Raw genomic sequence first — 20,443 nt, 5'->3', positions numbered from 1 at the left:
CACACACACACACACACACACACACGGTTATTTATTGTGCCATTATTGTTTGCAACAGCAGAAGACTAGAAAAACCCAATGGTCCAGCAAGGAATATTAGAAAGATGTAAAACAGATTTCCATGCATAGCTATTGTATATACTTCACACTGCTTATCTAAAAATTACTTTTTTATAACATAAAAAAATATTATGACTTACTAAATCAGTTTCTTTTTTCCTTCTTTTCTTTCTTTCTGTTTTTGGCACCTGGTAGGAAAGAAATATACAGAAACTGTGATATAACAAATATTAACATACTTTTTTACTTCTTTGCACGTGCTGAGATTTTTGCTCAAAAGGTAACAGAGTAAACAGCTCTTTATTTTTTAAGAGGAAACATGAAGTGATAGTAAGCAAATATGAGGAATCTTGAAGTTTGGTAAAACACAATGTTCATAAAAGCAACAGAATGGAAGGATACTTTAGACATTACTGTCTTTTTAAACCTCAGTTCTGTCCAGAAGCCACACTGTAGCAATATAAATGATGATTTTAATAATTAATTAAATGATTACTAATTTTAAAGATGGCATTTTCCTTATTTTCGCTCCAGAAAATTCTCTATTTCAGAGCTAAATATAAAAAGCTATCATGTGAAACAAGGAAAAGCTCTTTTATATATGACATTTTCTGATAACCAGTCTAGAACAATCCAAGCCTAACCTTTCAAAATTTAAACAAAGGCAGTGTAAACCTAGTAAGAAATTTCTTCTGGAAAACATAAAGACCTTACCCTTGATTTAGAACCAAAGAACTTTCAAGGATTTATTCATACTTGACTACTTGAAAAATGATTTAAGATGGTTTGTAAATATAAACACATATAAACTAGAAAAACAAAATAAAATGAAACATAATCAACAAAAAGGATGAATAGTACTCTCTTTTTTTTTCTGAATAGTACTCTTAATATCTAATAATTAGATACCTAATTATTTCGGCTGGGGTACTGAAAGAAAACACTTTGATAACTCTGTCTAAGCCTGATGTCTCTTCTGCATTATGGATTTCATAATAGTTATTTAACAGGGCTGAAGCAAGAATTAAATAAAATATCAAACACCTAGTATAATTTCTGGCACTCAATAGATAAAGGTTATTACTGTTATACAGATTTCTAGAAACACAAATTTTCCTAAAACCTTATTCAAGGAGAAATATAATTTATTGGTCCTCACATAAAGGCCACCAGTTAGCTGAGACAGTGAATCACATCTTTAACCAGTTTTACAAAAGGAAATTCAAGTACTGACCACCATCAAAGCTGAGGGTACAATCTTGAGGGCACAGCATTATATTTTACCTCAGTGAAGAATGTATTAATTTCATAAGGCTTAAAGAATATAGTCTGATGAACTTATAAGACAGAATGGAGTTTGTTAAATATCAAGTAATGCTAAGTTTACATAATCACTATAATTTTTTTCTCAACTACCAGATGTCCCAAACAGACTCTTAGAGTTCATAAATGAATCCTTTTAGAAATGAAAATATATCATACTTACCTTTGTGGGTATATAATCCAAAGTCTTAAATTCGTTCATATATTCATCTAAAAACACTTTAAAAGTGTTGACCCAAACTCTGACTGGAGATTCATTCCAATCACGTTGTTCAAGCCTCATGGTCTTTTCCAGAATCTGCTCAAATAGTGCGTAGAGGTCTTTATACCGTATGCTTTTCCCATCATCTATCTAATAAGCAATAAAACAAGAAACACAAGATTTTATGAAGGAATTATTTAAATACAGAAGACTGATTCAACTTACATTGGGCAGTATTCAGAATAAAGATTAGGAACCTGAAATACTTTCTAATGGGTATGCCCACGAATTAGTAATTTTTGTAAACCCCACTCCACTGTGAAATGTCTACAGAATAAAACTTTCTAATTTTAGTAAAATACCAACAGTTTAATGCAATAATTTGAAAAAGTTCTGGAAATCTCTCCCGTAAGTCTGGCTTTTAAACTATATTTAGCTAAAAGGATTATTTATATCTCTCTTAATTACCTATCTCCCCAGAAGCGAACCTTGTTTAGATAGCTGTGCTCTAAAATTGAAAGAGTGGAGTGATGCCAGCAGTATGGTAGTTTGGGAGGACCTTCAAGTCTCTCCCCTTGAAGTTACAACAAGTTGGACAACAAAGGATTCTCTATTCAACACACAAACACATCTGAGACATGGCGTAGGGACATCAGGAGGTAGGCATAGCCACATGAACAGCAGAGACAGGCTTGTGAGGGAGAAGGACACAGAAAGAAACTGGGCACAGCCTTGCTGTTGCAATGGCACCAGCAAACAGGATAGTAGTGAAGGGCTGGGTGCAGTTCCCATTGGGCAGATGAGACTGGAGGGGAGAGAGGGCAGAGACAGCAATTGGGGCTGGGTGGAACACACTAAGGTTGGACTCAGGGTCAGAGGCACAGAAATGGTGCAAAATAATCTCAGTGCTCCAATGCCTGCCAGCATCAAACAAAGGATTCCACAAATAGGGAATCTGCCCACTCCACACCTCTGAGGCCCACTGGGCATCAAAATCCACAATCGGAAGATCGCAAAAAGGCTAAAGCAAAAACATTAAAGCCTAAGTCGTCTGTACTCATTGCGGCTAAAACCATGAAGAAGAGAAGAGCTGCACACACAGGAATTTGCTGCCCCCATCATGACCTTCCCCCGCCACACCCCGCACCATTGCAGAACAGCCTAGTAGAAACAGGTGGGTCAACTCAGAGAAACCTTGACTGTGGCTTCTGGCAATAGGGTGACAGTGCCAGGAACACACAGGAGACCTATAGCCTGCCCCTTCCAAACCATGGATGTGGTGTCAGACTGAGGCAACCTGGTCGTAAAGGGGACAACCACCTCCTGGGGAATACCAAGGGTTTCCTACTACCTAGGCAACACACAAAAAGATTCTGTAAGTCCCAGGAATGCAGGTAAGAGAAAATAAAAATCCGTGCACTTCAGTGCCACCTACTCGAAAATGAAAGAGAGACCTCTACTTATCAACTAAAATTCTTTTATTTATTTTTTTTAAAGATTTAATTGGGGAACAGTGTTGGGGAATTAGAGAAGAGGACGAGCCAAGTTGTCCTTCAATCTTAGTTGTGGTAGATCATGGCGTCTAAGCTCAAGGTGCTGTGTTTAGTCTAAGTTGCGGGTGGGCGTAGCCATCATCCCATGCGAGAGTCGAACCAGCAGCCTTGTTGTTAAGAGTGCATGCTCTATCCAGTGAGCCATCCAGGCAGCAGCTCAGCTCAAGGTTCCAAGTTCAGTCTTAGTTGCAGGTGGGCGTAGATCACCATTGAACAAGCAATCTTGTTGTTACATCAGTTGAGCCATCCTGCCACCTGTTGGCAGCTCAGTGACAGCTCAGCTCAGGCGCAGCGTCACTGGCCCATGTGGAAATCGAACCGGTGGCCCTGTTGCTCAGAGCTCGCACTCTTAAGCCAACTTTAAACCAACTCAGCCACTCGGCCGGCCCCTAAAATTCTTTTAAAAAGCAGCTTTCATTTACACAGGCATTTACATGCCCAGGCAGAGAAATAGCCCATCAAGCACAATGAGTAACCAAGATAACAAAGGAGTTCAGAAAGAAAATGAAAACACTCCAGAAAATAAAGACATGGAAATATGTAATTTAAATGACAGAGAATTCGAGACTGCAGCTCTGAAAAAAACTCGATGAGATACAAGAAAACTCAGAAAAACAATTCAACGAACCCAGAAACAAAATCAATGAACAAAAATAGTACTTCATCAAAGAGACTGAAACTATAAAAAAGAATCAAACAGAAATTCTGAAGCTGAAGAACTCAATAAAAGAGATGAAGAATGAATTAGTAAGCTTAGAGCAGACAAGACAGAGGAAAGAATTAGTGACATAGAAGACAGAGATCTAGAAATGACTCAGGTGGAAGAGAAGAGAGAGACTTGAGAGTTAAAAGAAATGAAAGAGCTCTACAAGAACTACCTGACTCCACCAGAAAGAGCAATACTATAAGAATAAAGGGTATACCAGAAGAAGAGAGGGAGAAGGGACCAGAGATCCTATTCAAATAAATAACTGATGAGAACTTTCCAAACCTTTACAATGACCTGAATCCTTGAATAAAAGAAGCTAACAGAATGTCTAATTATCTCAATCCAAAAAGGCCTTCTTCAAGGCATATTGTATTAAAACAGTCCAAAATTAACAACAAAGAAAGAATTCTCAAGGCAGCCAAGGAAAAGAAGACATTAACCTATAAAGGAAACTCCATTAGATTATCATCAGATTTTTCAGCAGAAACGCTACAAGCTGGGAGAGAGTGGAATCAAATATTCAAATTATTAAAAGTGAGAAATAATCAGCCAAGAATAATATATCCAGAAAAGTTACACTTTAGGTATAAAGAAGAAATAAAGACCTTTCCAGACATATAGGACCTAAGGAAATTTACTACCACAAGAGCTGCATTACAGGAAATACTGAAGGGTGTTGTTCTATCTGAAACAAAAAGACAAAAAGATACATAACTATGAGCAAGATAACTAACAGACAGAAGCAGAAAATTGAAACCCTTGTTCAGAATAGGGTATCAAACACTTGAGTATAACATAAAAGTTAAAGGTAAAAATATTTTTTTAATAAAGACCATATGACTTTACTTATATGCGGGATATAAAACTGAAAGCAAAAAAGGAACAAGACAAACAAATAGAGAAACATAAGCTCATAGACACAGACAACGGTTCAGTGGTCACCAGAGGGTAAGGGGGGAGGGGATGATACAAGAGAGTAAAGGGGGTCAAATATATGGTGATGGAAGGAGAACTGACTCTGGGTGGTGAACACATGATACACTATATAGATGATGTATTACAGAACTGTACACTTGAAACCTATGTAGTTTTGTTGACCATTGTCACCCCAATAAATTTTAATTAAAAAAAAAGATAATAGCTATTATATTATGGAAATGAACTCACATCATAAAAAGGGGTAATTTGTGGCAACACAAACATAAACGAGGAGGGGTAAAGGACTAAACTTGCACAGATGAATGGAGGTAAGATGCAATCAGAAGAAAAAGGACTACTATATGTATAAAATTTTCTTTGCATAAACATAATGGTAACCACAAAAATAATCTAGAACTGAAACACATAACACAAAAAAGAAAACACAAAGAAGGAAGTCATAGAATATCACCAAAGTAAAACAACAGACAGAAACACAAGGGAAAAGAAACAATGGAGACACCAAATTACCAGAAAACAGATAAAATGGGTGTAGGAAATCCTCATATATCAATAATCACCCTAAATGTAAATGGATTGAACTCACCAATTAAAAGGCAGAGTAGAAAGTTGGATCAAAAAAGAAAACCCAACTATATGCTGCCTTCAGGGACACATCTCAGCTACAAGGACAAACAGACTCAAAGTGAAGGGGTGGAAAATGATACTCTCCAAGCAAGTGGTATCCAGAGAAAAGTAGGTATAGCCATTCTTATATCAGACAAAATAGATTTCAAGCTAATAAAGAGACAAAGATGCACAATTTATAAAGATAATGGGGACAACACATCAAGAAGACATAAAACACTTATCAATATATATGCATCCAACCTGGAAGCACCAAAATTTATAAAGCAACTAGTAACAAAACTAAAGGGAGAACTAACAAAAACACAATAGTAGGAGAAATAAATACCCCATTGACAGCTATAGATAGATCATCCACACAGAAAATCAATAAGGAAATATCTGCCTTAAATGACACATTAGACCAAATGGACATAATCAATATTTACAGAGTTTTTCATCCCAGAACACCAGAATACACACTCTTCTTTAGCAAACATGGAACGTTCTCAATGATAGACCATATGCTGAAACACAAAATTAAGCTCACCAAATTTAATAAGCCTGAAATCATACCAAGCAAATTTTCCAATCACAATGCCTTGAAACTGAAAATCAAATATAAAAAGAAGCAGGAAAAACAACAAAAATGTGAATATTAAACAACATGCTATTAAACAATGGGTCAAAGAAGAAAAAAGAGATCAAAGGATAGAGACACATGAGAATGATAATACATCATCAAAATTTTGGAGATATAGAAAAAGTGGTAATTACAGGGAAGTTTATATCATTATAGGCCTACCTCAAGAAACAAGAAAAATCTCAAATAAATAACCTAACATTTCACCTTAAAGAACTAGAACAACAACAAAAAAAGAACATAGCCCAATGTCAGTAGAAGGAAGTAATAAAAATCAGAGCAGAATTAAATGAAATAGAGAACAAAAACACAATAGAAAAAAAAATAATGCAACAAAGAGTTGATTCTTTCCAAAGATTAATAAAACTGACAAACCTCTGCCTGAGGAAAAAAGAGAAAAGACTCAAATGGACAAAATATAAATGAAAGAGAAGTTACAACGGATACCACAGAAATACAAAGGACTATACAAGAACACTATGAAAGGCCACCAAACTTGATAACCTAGAAGAAATGGACAAGTTCTTAAAAATATGTAAGCTTCGTAGATGGACTCATGACAAACTACAAAATCTAAATATACCGATCAACAGTAAGGAAATTGGAACAGTCATCAAAAACCTTCCAAAAAGTAAAAGTCCAAGACCAGATGGCTTCACTAATGAATTCTACCAAATATTCAAAGATTTAATACCTATCCTTCTCAAACTCTTCCAAAAAATTGAAAAAGGGGGCAATACAGCCTAACTCAATTTTATGAGGCCAACATTACCCTGATACCAAAACCTGGTAATAACAACACACACACACACACAAAAATTATAGACCAATATCTCTGATATAGATATAAAAATCCTAAACAAAATACTAGCAAATTGAATATAATAATACATCACAATAAAGTGGGGTTCATTCAGGGGCATAACAATGGTTCAACATACACAAATCGATCAATGTGATATACCATATTAGCAAAATGAAGGATAAAAATCATATAAGATCAATAGATGCAAAAAATGCATTTGGTAAGATACACCATCCTTTTATGATTAAAAAACTGCCTCAACACAATAATTAAGGCCTCAACATAATAATTAAGGCCAGCTTAAACCCCCAGCTAATATACTGAATGGTGAAAACTGAAAGCTTTTCCACTAACATAAGGAACAAGACAAGGATTCCCACTCTCACCACTGCTGTTCAACACAGTACTGGAAGTCCTAGCCAGAACAATCAGAAAAGAGAAAGAAATAAAAAACATACAAATTTGGAATGAAAAAGTAAAACCGTCACTTATTGCAGGTGACATGATTATTTATATAAAAAACCCTAAAAACTCCACCAAAAACCTATTAGAAACAATAAGCAAATACAGCAAAGTTGAAGCAAACAAAAACCGATGTATAAAACCACTGCATAAATTTTCAGAAAAAGAAACTTTTTAAAAATTCCATTTGCAATTGAAACAAAAAAGAAATAAACTTAATGAAGGATATGAAGGACCTATACATTGAAACTACAAGATATTATTGAAAGAAAGTGAAGAAGACATAAAAAATGGAAAGACATTCTGTGTTCATGGATTGGAAGAATCAATATAGTTAAAATGGCTGTATTACCTAAAGCAATATACAGATTTAATGCATTCCCCATCCTAATGACATTTCTCTTAGGAACAGAACAAAAACTATCATCAAATTTGTATGGAACCACAAAAGGCCCCAAATAACCAAAGCAATCCTAAGAAAAAAGAACAAAGCTGGAGGTATTACACTCCCTGACTTCAAATTATACTACAAAGATACAACAACCAAAACAGTTTGGTATTGGCAGAAAAATAGATACAAAGACCAATAGAACATACTTGAGAGCCCAGAAATAAACCCACATGTATATGGGCAACTAATTTTCGACAAAGAAGCCATAACATACAATGGAGAAAAGAAAGCCTCTTCAATAAATGGTGCTGGGTAAATAGAAAGCCACATGCAAAAGAATGAAACTAGGCTGCTATTTAACACCACACACAAAAATTAACTCAAAATGGATCAAAGACCTAAATATAAAACCTGAAACAATTAAATACATAGAGAAAAACACAGATACTAAACTTATGGACCTTGGTCTCAGAGAGGATTTTATGAATTTGACCCCAAAGCCAAGGGAAGTAAAATTAAAAATAAATGAATGGGACTATATCAAACTAAAAACTTCTGCACAGCAAAAGAAGTCATCAACAAAACAAGGGGGCAACCAACTGAGGGAGAAGATATTTGCAAACATTAGCTTTGATAAGGGGCTAATATCCAAAATATATAAAGAACTCAACAACAAAAAAACAATCCAATTTAAAAAATGGGCAGAGGACCTGAACAGACACTTTTCCCAAGAAGACATATAAATGACCAACAGATATAAGATGCTCAACTCCACTAGCTATAAAGGAAAATGCAAATCAAAACCACAATGAGATACCACCTCACACTGGTTAGAATGGCTATCATCAACAAGACAAGAAATAACAAGTGTTGGAAAGGATGTGGAGAGAAAGGAACCCTCATACACTGCTGGTGGGAATGTAAGTTGGTACAGTCACTATAGAAGGCAGAGTGGAGGGTCCTCAAAAAAACTAAGAATAGAATTACCATAAGACCCAACAATCCCTCTTCTGGGTATCTACCCAAAAAATCTGAAAACATTTATCCGTAAAGAGGTATGTGCTCCGATGTTCATTGCAGCTGTATTTACAGTGGCCAAGACATGGAAACAACCCAAGTGTCCTTCAACAGATGACTGGATAAAGATGATGTGGTATATATACACAATGGAATACTACTCTGCCATAGAAAAGCTGAAATAGTGCCATTTGTGACAACATGTATAGATCTTGAGATTATTATGCTAAGCGAAATAAGTCAGACAGAAAAAGTCGAGAACCATATGATTTCACTGATATGTGGGATATAAAACTGAAAGCAACAAAGGAACAAGACAAACAAAGAAACAAAAATTCATAGACATAGACAATAGTCTAGTGATTACCAGAGTGTAAGGGGGGAGGGGAGTTGGTAGATGAGGGTAAAGGAGATCAAATATATGATGATGGAAGGAAAGCTGACTCTGGGTGGTGAACACACAATGTGATATATAAATGACGTATTACAGAATTGAACACTTGAAACCTATGTAATTTTACTAACCATTGGCACCCCAATAAATTTTAATTAAAAAAAAAAACACAATGGAATACTACTCTGCCATAAGAAACGGTGAAATACTGCCATTTGCGACAACATGGGTGGATCTTGAGATTATCATGCTAAGCAAAATAAGTCAGGTGGAAAAGGACAAGAATCATATGATTTCACCCATATGTGGGATATAAAACAGAAAACAACAAATAAACAGAAAAACATAAATAAAAAACCTCATTTACACAGACAACAGTATGGTGATTACTAGAGGGGAAGGGGGTGGGGGAAGGTTGAAGAAGGTAAAGGGGGTCAAATACATGGAGAAGGAAGGTGAATTTTGACTCTGGGTAATGAGCACACAATGCAATATACAGATGATGTATTATAATGTTGTATTCTTGAAGCTTACATAATCTCATTAAACAATATCACCCAAATAAATTTAATTTTAAAAAAGGAAAAAAAAAGTGACTACTTGAGTCCTTGCTTGATGATGCATTAGGTAACCTTCTTTATTTTTCCAAAGAAGAGTGGCATGGCTAGAATAACACCGTATTACCTGCTAAGGAATCTACATTGGATTCCTTTTAACTTATTGAAATGAGGTCTGGAATCTTTATAGAAAAAGAAAGACTTTAAGTGAACAAAAAAGTGTTATATACATTTAGAATTTATTTGTCTTTCACCCCCTCAGAATTAGAAGTTGAACTTTTTTGATCTGAGGTTAGAAAACCATTATTAAGCTCTGCTTCGTAATGTTAGCTCTTCCTATGTGATTCAAAGTGTACTGGAGCATCTAATAACCCTGAGCCCCTAATCTAGGAAATACAGGTAGAAAGCGAAAGTAATTGGGCGGGATTAGAAAAATAAGGCCAACACTGTCCCTACCCAAACTAGTCATTTGCCATACCCTGATTGCTAGTTTATTATGGTCTTAAAATTCAAGTCTTTCAGACTGTATGGTTTCTACTTTTGTTTTTTAATTAAAGTTTATTAGGGTGACAAGTATTAGTAAAGTTACATAGGTTTCTGTGCACAACTCTGTAATACATCATCTATAGATCATATTGTGTGTTTACCACCCAGAGTCACTTCTCCTTCTGTAACCATATATTTGATCCCATTCACCATCACCTACCACCCACCTCCCTCCTTACCCTCTGGTAACCACTAAACTATTGTCTGTGTCCATGAGTTTTTGTTTCTTCATTTGTTTGTCTTTTTCCTTTATTGCTTTCAGTTTTATATCCCACATATCAGTGAAATCATAGGGTTCGTGACTTTTTCTGTGTGACTTATTTTGCTCAGCATAATAATCTCAAGATCCATCGATGTTGTCACAAATGGCACTATTTCAGCTTTTCTTATGGCAGAATAGTATTCCATTTTGTATATGTACCACATCATCTTTATCCAATCACCTATGGAAGGACACTTGGGTTGTTTCCATGTCTTGGCCACCGTAAATACAGCTGCAATGAACATCGGAGCACATATATCTTTACAGATAAATGCTTTCAGATTTTTTGGGTAGACACCCAGGAGAGGGATTGCTGGGTCATATGGTAATTCTAGTCTTAAATTTTTTGAGGAACCTCCACACTGCCTTCCATAGCGGCTGCACCAACCTGCATTCCCACCCACAGTGTAGGAGGGTTCCATTTTTTCCACAGCCTCTCCAACACTTATTATTTGTCTTGTTGATGATAGGCATTCAAACCAGTGTGAGGTGGTATCTCATTGTGGTTTTTATTTGCATTTCTCTGTTGATTAGTGATGTTGAGCATTTTTTAAAATGTCTATTGGCCATTTGTATGTCTATCAACAAAATAAAGAGGCCATCAACCGAATGAGAGAAGATTTTTGCAAACAACGCCTCTGATAAGGGGCTAATATCCAAAATATATAACGAACTCATACAACTCAACAACAAAAAAAACAAACAATCCAATTAAAAAATGGGCAGAGAAAAAAAAAATGGGAAGAGGACCTGAATGGTTCCTATTTTTAAAAGGCAAAAAATCTTATACTGAGAATGAAAAAGTAAGGGATACACAATAAAGTTTTCCTTATTTCTTTTTTCACAATGAATTATAGATCAAACAAAGAAAATCCAATTAAATATAAATTATTATTTTATAGAATATGACAATTCATAGATACTAATAAAGATTTTATATATCAAAGTATTCATTATTATATACTTTAGAAACAAAAAAATTATTTTCTAAAACACAACCAATACATGACAGTGCAAAATAAATTTGAAAGTGATGTCAACTGATATGTAGAAATCAGTGAACAAAACTTCTTTAATTCCACTGGAAAAAAAATTGTATAATAATTCCATACATATAAGCGTTAGAATAGAGCTAAACGATTATGAGAAGTGAAAACAGTAGGAGCCACTGGCTGAAATAGAATCATACCCAGAATACCTAAATTCAGTATCTTAGGAAGATGAAAATATACTCATAAGGGGGAAAAGAAAACTACTCAAGTAAAGTTAAGGAAGACATTAATCTTCATTAGTCAGTCGGTATGCTTTTCCTTTCCAATCCCTAAAACAAAAACAAGGAACTAGAGAAATCTCTAGATCAGCGGTTCTCAACCTGTGGGTCGTGACCCCTTTGGGGGTCAAAAGACCCTTTCACAGGGGTCGCCTAAGACCATCGGAAAACAAAGAGATATTTACATTACAATTCATAACAGTAGCAAAATTACAGTTATACAGTAGCAACGAAAATAATTTTATGGTTGGGGGTCACCACAACATGAGGAACTGTATTAAGGGGTCGCGGCATTAGGAAGGTTGAGAACCGCTGCTCTAGATGAACAGGGTCTTTGTATTATCTTCTGTGGCCTTGCAGCCACCGACTTGAATGCTTCTGCGCACTGATCCTTTGAAATTATAAGGAAGTGTCCTGGAATGCTAAGACCTGAGGGAATGATCTTGGTAAAATTTCCTTATCCAGTGGTCTCAGAATGCTGAGTCCACCCCAGGGATCATAGGTATGTGTGAAAGCACAACTCATGGTTGATCACAATGAGTTTCAGTGAAGCAGCTGCAGGTCTAATCGAATCAATTAACTGGGTATAGATATTCAAATTGACTTCTTTGTGACAGTTGTAAATAAAAGTTATTCACCCGCCAGGATCAGAGACCCATTGCCACCCCTCCTCGAAACCCCAGCCCTTGTCACGATAATCTTCTACAGTACTGACAAATTTTTCATATGTTGAACTATTGAATACATCCTAACGCTGTTCAACTTACCGCCAATGCAGACGAATAAAAGCTGAAGATATTCTGCCGAAATTCTTTCAGGGCTTTTTTAAATACTACATCCACTAGTGTGTCTTTTTTGCTGTCTTCATTATCTAGGTCGTTCATCTGGGGACCACAGAAAGAATTTTTGTACACAATCAACTAACTGAAAAGAGGTGAGTGCAACAGTGGACACATATTGTTTCTTCAACGACTGCCCTGATGGTGCAAGCCACCGTGGTTATGGGACCCAGGTAAAAGCACGACAGCCAAAGTTTTATTGCTACTAGGCGATTTCTAATGAACCTTCTAACACTTATGATTCTACAGTTCTGCTACCAGGAAAACAACTTCAAGTGTGCAATAAGCATCGCCTTCACATATGGGATATACGAGAATAACGTGACAATTATAGTAAAACCAGTCAACAGTAATGCCTAAAACCATAAATCCTGTCTGCCCAGTCTGACTAATGCATATCATACTAATGCATTTGCACTTTCCATCGAACTTACTGAAGCATATGTCACCTTGATCTCGAGGGGCCATATCCTGACATATGCAAGTATTTCACAGTCAAACTGCTTTGGGGCCTGGCTCAGCATGCAAAGTGTACCTTTTTCAGAAGAAACTCATCCATGCTTTTTAAGTCACTGGCACTTGCTATGATCTGAACAGAATCATTCTGCTGGTGAACGGACTCCAAGGCCACGCTGCTGATCTTCACACTGCGCCTGCGCTTTGCCTTTGGGGAAGGCTCCTTGTTCTCCTTGAACTCCTTCTGGCAACTGCCAGGCAGCTCTGGGCTCAAAGGAGGTGTTGGGTGAAGATGCGCTGATTCTACAATTCAAGACAGAGTAGCCAAAAAAAAAAAAGAAATAAAAGAAAAAAATAAATAAATTTATTGAAAATATTGAAATCTCTACATCTTTCTCTTTTAAGTTCCTTTAGTAAGTCACTGTAGGAAACACAGGTAATTATCTGAAAAGCAAAGTAACATTAATGTTTGAGGTCAGAAAGTTAAGCAACAAATTCAGACTGCACATTTGTACAGAAAATATATTTAAGAATTACCGTTTTTCAGTGGGAAATGGTCTGATATTGAAAACCCTGGATGGTACTGTCTTGTAGAACTGAAGCCCAGATATAATAAGACACACAATCATACTAGAATGTTAAATGCCGATTGTTAACCTAGTCGTAGCTTCACTCTGTTCACTCCTCAATCTGTTTGAAAGAACATCCAGCTATATAAAAGTCCAACAAACCAGTGAAGTTTAGTCATTATCATCATAATTTCCTTACTAGGGGCTAAAGCCATAAATGCTTCAGTAATAATACCTGGTGTTAGCCTGGCAACCTGTTTAGGGACTCAGGTAACAACTGGCCTCTTCTGCTTGGGACTCTTTTGTATTTAGGATTTTCTTATATATTAGCTCCCAAATAACTGTCTGAATTTCTCATGAGAATTCCTGGAATGAACTGGCTTAGTACATAAAATTGGAAAGCACAGCAGAATTTTTCTGCAATTGTTGACACCAGAGAAAATGGATTCCATGCAGTCCATTACAATCTAGAACTACACTGGATTTGCCAAAACCCTATACTGAGCTTGATGCAAATGGTGGCCCCTTCTCATTTCACATATCTGTTTGTTTCCCCCACATGTGGGAGAGTCTCATCCCACCTAAAAGATAATTCTGATAAGGGGTAAAAAAAGTAGCTTCCTACTAAATGCTTAATTCCACTTCAGGCAGGAAGCAAGACACACCCAGTCTCAGATATGGCACCAGAATAAAAATTATAAAGATACAGGATACATGTATACTCAAATTGGTATCAACTGATTTTATTTCCATTATATAACCTCGATATATAAGTATCTAATTACATCATTTAGCAAAGTCAGTATCTTTCTTATAATAAGAAATAATGGCTACTAAAGAAACTGTCTATAATCCTATTTCACCATTAAAAACAAGGGCTACCTTAATAAAATTTCTACCCAGAGATAAATAAAAAGTTATAATCTTAATCTTTATACACGTATCCTTATGAAGCAAACACACAATGACATCTGCTAATAATACAGTATGCTTCAACTAAAGAGTATTACACTTCCTTCTTGGAAATTAGCAGTGGAGAATACAACGGTGAAACACGAAAAATTTAGAATGATTAATGTAAACCAGATAAAAGAAACTGATTCTCTTCATAATGTACCATTATTTCCCCATGTATAAGACGCACCCTTTTCTGAAAAATTTGGGGTCTAAAAACTGGATGCATCTTATACAGTGGTTGTATGAGCGCAAAAACTAGCGGGAAAAAAGCGGGAAATGCAACTAAAATAAATCTACAAAGGGTGTGTCTTACACATGGGGAAATACGGTAATGATAAGACACTCCAAATCTTCCAAACTGAACTTGTAGTATCACTTAATTCATAACTGGTTTTATCCAGATCAGTTTGCCAATGATAGGAACAAAGCCATAGACACAAAAAACAAGGCTCTAACTACATTTCTACCATTTTTCCCTGACACACAGGTGCCTCTGGCTCATTCATTCCTATATGAAGCTTAATGATCTTTCCTCCTTGTCTCTTTATCTTATCCTAGATAGAGAGGTTTTGTTTACTTTCTGTAATTAGGTCTGCTCTTTATTTAAGTGCTAATAACTTTCTTCCTAGGACCTCTTTCTATTTTATTCAATACTGAATTATTCAATATTTCACCCACCCACTGGTATTTCACACAGTGGTTACCGCATACCCACCTCTGATGTATACCCCTGTTGAAGATAGCTGGCATCTTTACACAGTAATTAAAAACGCTCATACATGCTTGAGCAAAGGGCTTGGGAAGAACGGGGTAATCTAATAGTGGGCTTATTGGAATCCTTGGAGAGTTTGCAATTCTAGCATTTTGAAAGGCCAGTTTTCTCAGCGGATGAATTAACTGTTGTGTACTTTCAAATGTATTATGACTGATGCCCCAAAAGTTAAAATAAGAGCTACCACTATAAAATCCCAGGCACTGACATATGGTAGGTACTTAGTATATAGCTTGGTGGTTAAGAACGTTGACTCTAGAGCTAGATAGTCTGCCTGGATTCAAATTTCAGCATTGCCAATTGCTGTATAAGAAGATAATTTCTGTGTGCCTCAGTTTTCTCAACTATAAATTGGGAATAATAATCATATCAGCCTCAAAAATATTGTGAGGATTAATGAGTTAATGCATACATGCTTAGTACAGTACCTTGTATGCAGTAAACACTCAAATATTAGCTGCTGTTATCTAATTAATTTTTATTAGTAATACGTATTTGTTAAGTGAGTGCATGATGGTCAAATTTTAACACTTTTCTTTTTTTCTTCAAATTTTAACACTTTAGAAAACTAAGTCTAATCAAGGATTCACAACCATTCTTGAAGTAGTTGTTGCTTCACTGTTTTGTGCCACATTTCCTTGGAACTTCTATTATAGGTACAATGTAATTTTATAATTATCTTTCAGTTAAGGAAGGATTTAACAATCCTGGTCCTATCTAGGATATCTAGCCAACAGGACTGCCATTACAAATACTAGCAATAACAAACTTTCAGAAAGAGTAAACAGGAATTATGAAGACAATCTCCACCCTTTGTCTATTTTTACCATCTGGAAATGGATGAGTTGGAATCGTATCTGAACCAGGAAAGAGTGCCGAAGCCTCCGACTGGGTGGCAGGTTTCACTCTGGTAGTCTTCTTCTCCCCTTGTTTCCCTTTGGCCCAGAATCTCATCCTAGCTCTCTGAGGCCTATTTAAAATAAAAAATAAAAAATAAGGGTAAAAATGGAAATCAGCACATCCCAGTAATAATATTTGCACATCACTTTAAGCTATATTATAAAGGCCTTTCATGTGCATTTCTTCATTTAACCTTCACACATAAATTTAATCATATTAAATTTCAATTTTACATTTAAACATCATCTGAAAGGTAAGTAGTTTCATCTTGAATATAGAAATAAGAAGACACAGAGACATTAAATAATTCCCTAAAATAAATGGCTATAAAGCAGTGGAACTAGGATTCCAACTCAGGTTTTCTAATTCCTAAACTGTATCTCTTCATCTTGCCCTCCTTTCAGCTTGGATTTCGTGTATAGACAACTTAACAAGAAAGAAAATACTTTTAAAGAAATCACTGATATCCCATCACTCTAAAACATATTAGGTTACAGTTTTCTGGTAATTTCCTTCCAGGCTTTATCCATAGCATGCCCACTTTTACATCATTGTTATCATGATGCAGGTAACAATTTAAATCTTTCCACTTACATTATATGATAAGCATTTTACTGTTACTGTTTTATATTCATGAAATCATCAGGTTTATTAACAAAAGCCACCACTTATTTGAGTTCTCTTGCTCCAGGCATAGTGCTAATTGCTTGTATAGGATTACTTTGCTTAATTGTAACAAGTTTACTTTCAAACTATTATAATCATTTTACAGGTGAAAAACTGGAGGCTTTCTCCCAAGGTCATAAAGCCTGTGAGTGACAAAGTTGAGAATCATGCTATATGCTAGTGTCTCATTCTTAGTGCTTATACACTCTTGCCTATCACATAAATCAAGGAAACACCTTGAGATAATAACAACAGCTCACATTTATTGAGTGTTATGTCAAATATCCTAACCCCATACTAGGAGGCTTATTTGCACATTAATTTGTTTGTGTCTTCGTATGTTCATTGCATCAATAAAAACAAACATATCTGAACACCTACTAGAAGCCAAGTATTACAACTTATATATGATATGCCTAATTTTCACAACTACAGCTGACCCTTAAACAATATGGGTGCTACAGGCACCAATACCGTGCATAGTCGAAAATCCACATATAACTTCTGACTCCCCAAAACTTAACAACTAGTAGCCTACTGTTACAGGCAGCCTTACAGATAACATAAACAGTCAATTAACACATATTTTGTATATTATATGTATCATATACTGTATTCTTACAATAGCTTACAATAAAGTAAGCTAGAGGAAAGAAAACATTATTAAAAAACTCATAAGGAAAATACATTTATAGTACTGAATTTTTTTATTGCAAAAAATCTGCATATAAGTGGACCCACACAGTTCAAACACATTTCAAGGATCAACTGTACTATGATAAATAGGTACTATTATCTTTACACATGAGTAAACTGAGGCTCAGAAGGCTGATAGAACTGGAAGTTAAATGAAGTCTATCTGGTTTTGAAGCCCATGGTCTCTTTTTCAAAGCTTATTACTAAACTTATATGTCATATAGGGTAAAGAGATATTTTCTACAAGGCTTATTACAAAAACAGCATCCTTCTTTCATTCTCATTCCTTTTCTGCTCCCTACAGAAGCCCTTTTGAATTGATTTAACTATTTTAATATTTACTTATATTTGTGACCACAGATAATGATTAAGCATGTTCTACCACTTCTGTTCTACCCCCTCCACAAACACAGACATGCCCCCAATAGAACCACATCATAATTATAGTTGGATCAACATATAGTATATTCTTTTAGTAATATTCACTATTAATTTTCATTATGTAAATATATTCATAACTGAAGCATAACCTACTTTTTTCTCAAGTTAATAAACATTTTGTTTTACATTTGCTTACTTTTCTACATACAATTCACCTCCAAATGTTTCCCCATTGGTGTATATCTCCTTTCAACATGTTCAAACATAGCAGGTACTCTCTATCAGTTTCACGTTCTTGAAATCTCTCCCAGAGTCTTCTACCTACTCCAGTCTGGTGTGGTTTCCCTCAGTGCTTGCTGTGCAACTATCATTTGAAAAGCTACTTTCGTCATCATAATGGAGATTCCTTTTGTTACTATCATTTTATAATGACATGTCTTTTGGTATGGCTCTATTTTCATCCATTATGTTGGGCACTCAGTAGGCCCTTTCAATCTAGAAACTCATATCCTTTAGTTCTATAAAATTTATTTGAATTACTTTATTATGATTTGCTCCCCCCCTTTTTTTTTTTTTTTTGTCCTGTCTTTCCAGAGCTACTATCAGTAGGTCACCGGATCTCCTGAATTACTCCTCTAATTTTATCTTTTCTTGTCTCTTCCATCTCTATTTGCTCGGTTTTTTGAGATATGTCCTCAACTTTCTTTGCAGCTCATCTGAGATGGTTCTTTATGCTATCATAATTTTGATTTTCAAAAGCTCTTTTTATTATGAATGTTTCTGGTTTCATGGACATAGTTTACTTATGCAGAAGGTCTACTGATAGTTGTACTTGTCTCTCTTGAAGTTTTCTTTCCCCTATATAGTTTATTTCTTCTAAGTTGTATTTTATCCATTAGTTTTAGTTTCATATAAGATGCTTCCTCAAATGTGTGTCAATCAAAAATAGGATTTAGAAAAAAAGCTGTTTGAAAGCTCTAGTGTGTACTGGCGGACCTTCCAAACTGTGGTCTTCCTTGTAGGGTTATCTGGCTGGTCTGTTTTATAGGGAGAGCCTCTAGGTCTTTCCTACAGGGTGGGACAAAGACTCTTTGAACCACCTGCTTACAGGGTATGTAAAATGTGAAAGCTGAGTCAAGGAACAAAGCTGGGCGATCTTAACATTCAGTTATATAACCATTCACTAAATCCCGGGCCAGGTATGTACCCCAGTCCTCAACTTTGTCTAGTAACTTCCCAGTGTAAGGATCTTCTGTTTTGTCCTTTCCAGGGAATAAATGTGCTTTCTGCTAGGATTGGGAAAGTTCAGTCAACCTGATGCTTCTTTCTCAGCTTTACTTAGTTGGTTTAGGAGTCAGCTTTCTCCTATCAAGACATTTAAAATTTGTCTATTTACTTTTTGGATTCCACAGTTTTGTTATTGTTGTCTCCTATTGTTTTGTTTTTGATTTTTGTCCTGTATTAGGTTTGGTCATTTTGGCAATGTTGGAAGAGCAAGTGAAAATTAAACTTATGTATTTATCTGCAGCTGTATGTTCTTTCTATGTTATATATTGTTTGCCAAAATTTGATCTCCAGGATAATCTGCTCTGGGTTTGGGCTACTTTGGGTTATGCCTCTATAGTCACAATCCAAGGAAGTCGTCTTTAATAGGGTTATTGGACCAGATAGATTTCAATGTGATCTTCAAGTGTTCAGTGAGAGCCCAACTGACTTATATAACACAACAAGGGACAAATAAAAATTCCATATACTCTATTAAAGAGAACACAGTTATTTCCTAAAAGTCGTTTTCAGTTCAATTTGTAGGATACTTAACTCAGAATAGAATCCAAGTCCAAAGTTGGAAAATTTTTTGAATCTTACCTGGTCTAATCTCTTTTCTTTGACAACAAAAAATCACTAGTCATATAATGATTTAAAAGACTTTGCCCAAATCATATATTAAACTAAACATATATTGGGTTGTCGGGAAAGTCATGATGCATTTTTACACTGAAAAACATAGAAAAATATGTCATGACTTTCCCGATGACCCAATAGAAAGACAAAGCTCATTTTAGATATCTGAACTATTATGTGCCTGTCACGAGTAGGTACTTAATATTTGTTGAAAACAGTTACAAATTTCAAAACCAGCTGCTCTACAAATTGTTTTTAAAAAGAGGTTCAGTATTTAACTCTAGAGAATTAAGAAATAAAATTACATTACCCCTACTAACACTCAGTGTACACTTTATACCTTATATCCGAATCTGAAGCCTTCTGTCTCACTGCCAACTTCGTAATCTCTCCTTGAGACATAGTCTTATGAAGCTTTGCTTCTTCGTCAACTGAAGAAAATCGCTGCGATGTCTGTAATAAGTACATATGTGAAAGACTTTAAAACCAAGAAACTACATTATAGTACTGTAATTAAAACTCAGGTGATGGAGATGTGGGGGTGCAGTTGATGGCTGTTGGTTGGG

At 35.5% G+C, this 20,443-nt stretch overlaps 1 protein-coding gene across 1 annotated transcript in view; it reads right to left on the bottom strand.

Moving 5' to 3' along the window:
• MYO9A (myosin IXA) overlaps nt 1–20,443 on the bottom strand; it is a 282,854-nt gene that overhangs the window by 46,955 nt on the left and 215,456 nt on the right. The window contains exons 26-31 of the mRNA XM_019659575.1: nt 20,218–20,330; nt 16,160–16,302; nt 13,114–13,337; nt 12,507–12,623; nt 1,547–1,735; nt 201–248 (exon numbers count right to left, since the gene is read on the bottom strand). Coding sequence (XP_019515120.1) covers nt 201–248; nt 1,547–1,735; nt 12,507–12,623; nt 13,114–13,337; nt 16,160–16,302; nt 20,218–20,330 — 834 coding nt within the window. The remainder of the gene's footprint in view (nt 1–200; nt 249–1,546; nt 1,736–12,506; nt 12,624–13,113; nt 13,338–16,159; nt 16,303–20,217; nt 20,331–20,443) is intronic.

Source organism: Hipposideros armiger, unplaced genomic scaffold (genome assembly GCF_001890085.2).
Source record: "Hipposideros armiger isolate ML-2016 unplaced genomic scaffold, ASM189008v1 scaffold_302, whole genome shotgun sequence".
In the NCBI taxonomy this organism is placed as follows: Eukaryota; Metazoa; Chordata; class Mammalia; order Chiroptera; family Hipposideridae; genus Hipposideros; species Hipposideros armiger.
Note: the sequence above shows the minus strand (reverse complement) of the source record. Positions and strands in the feature narration are given on the sequence as shown.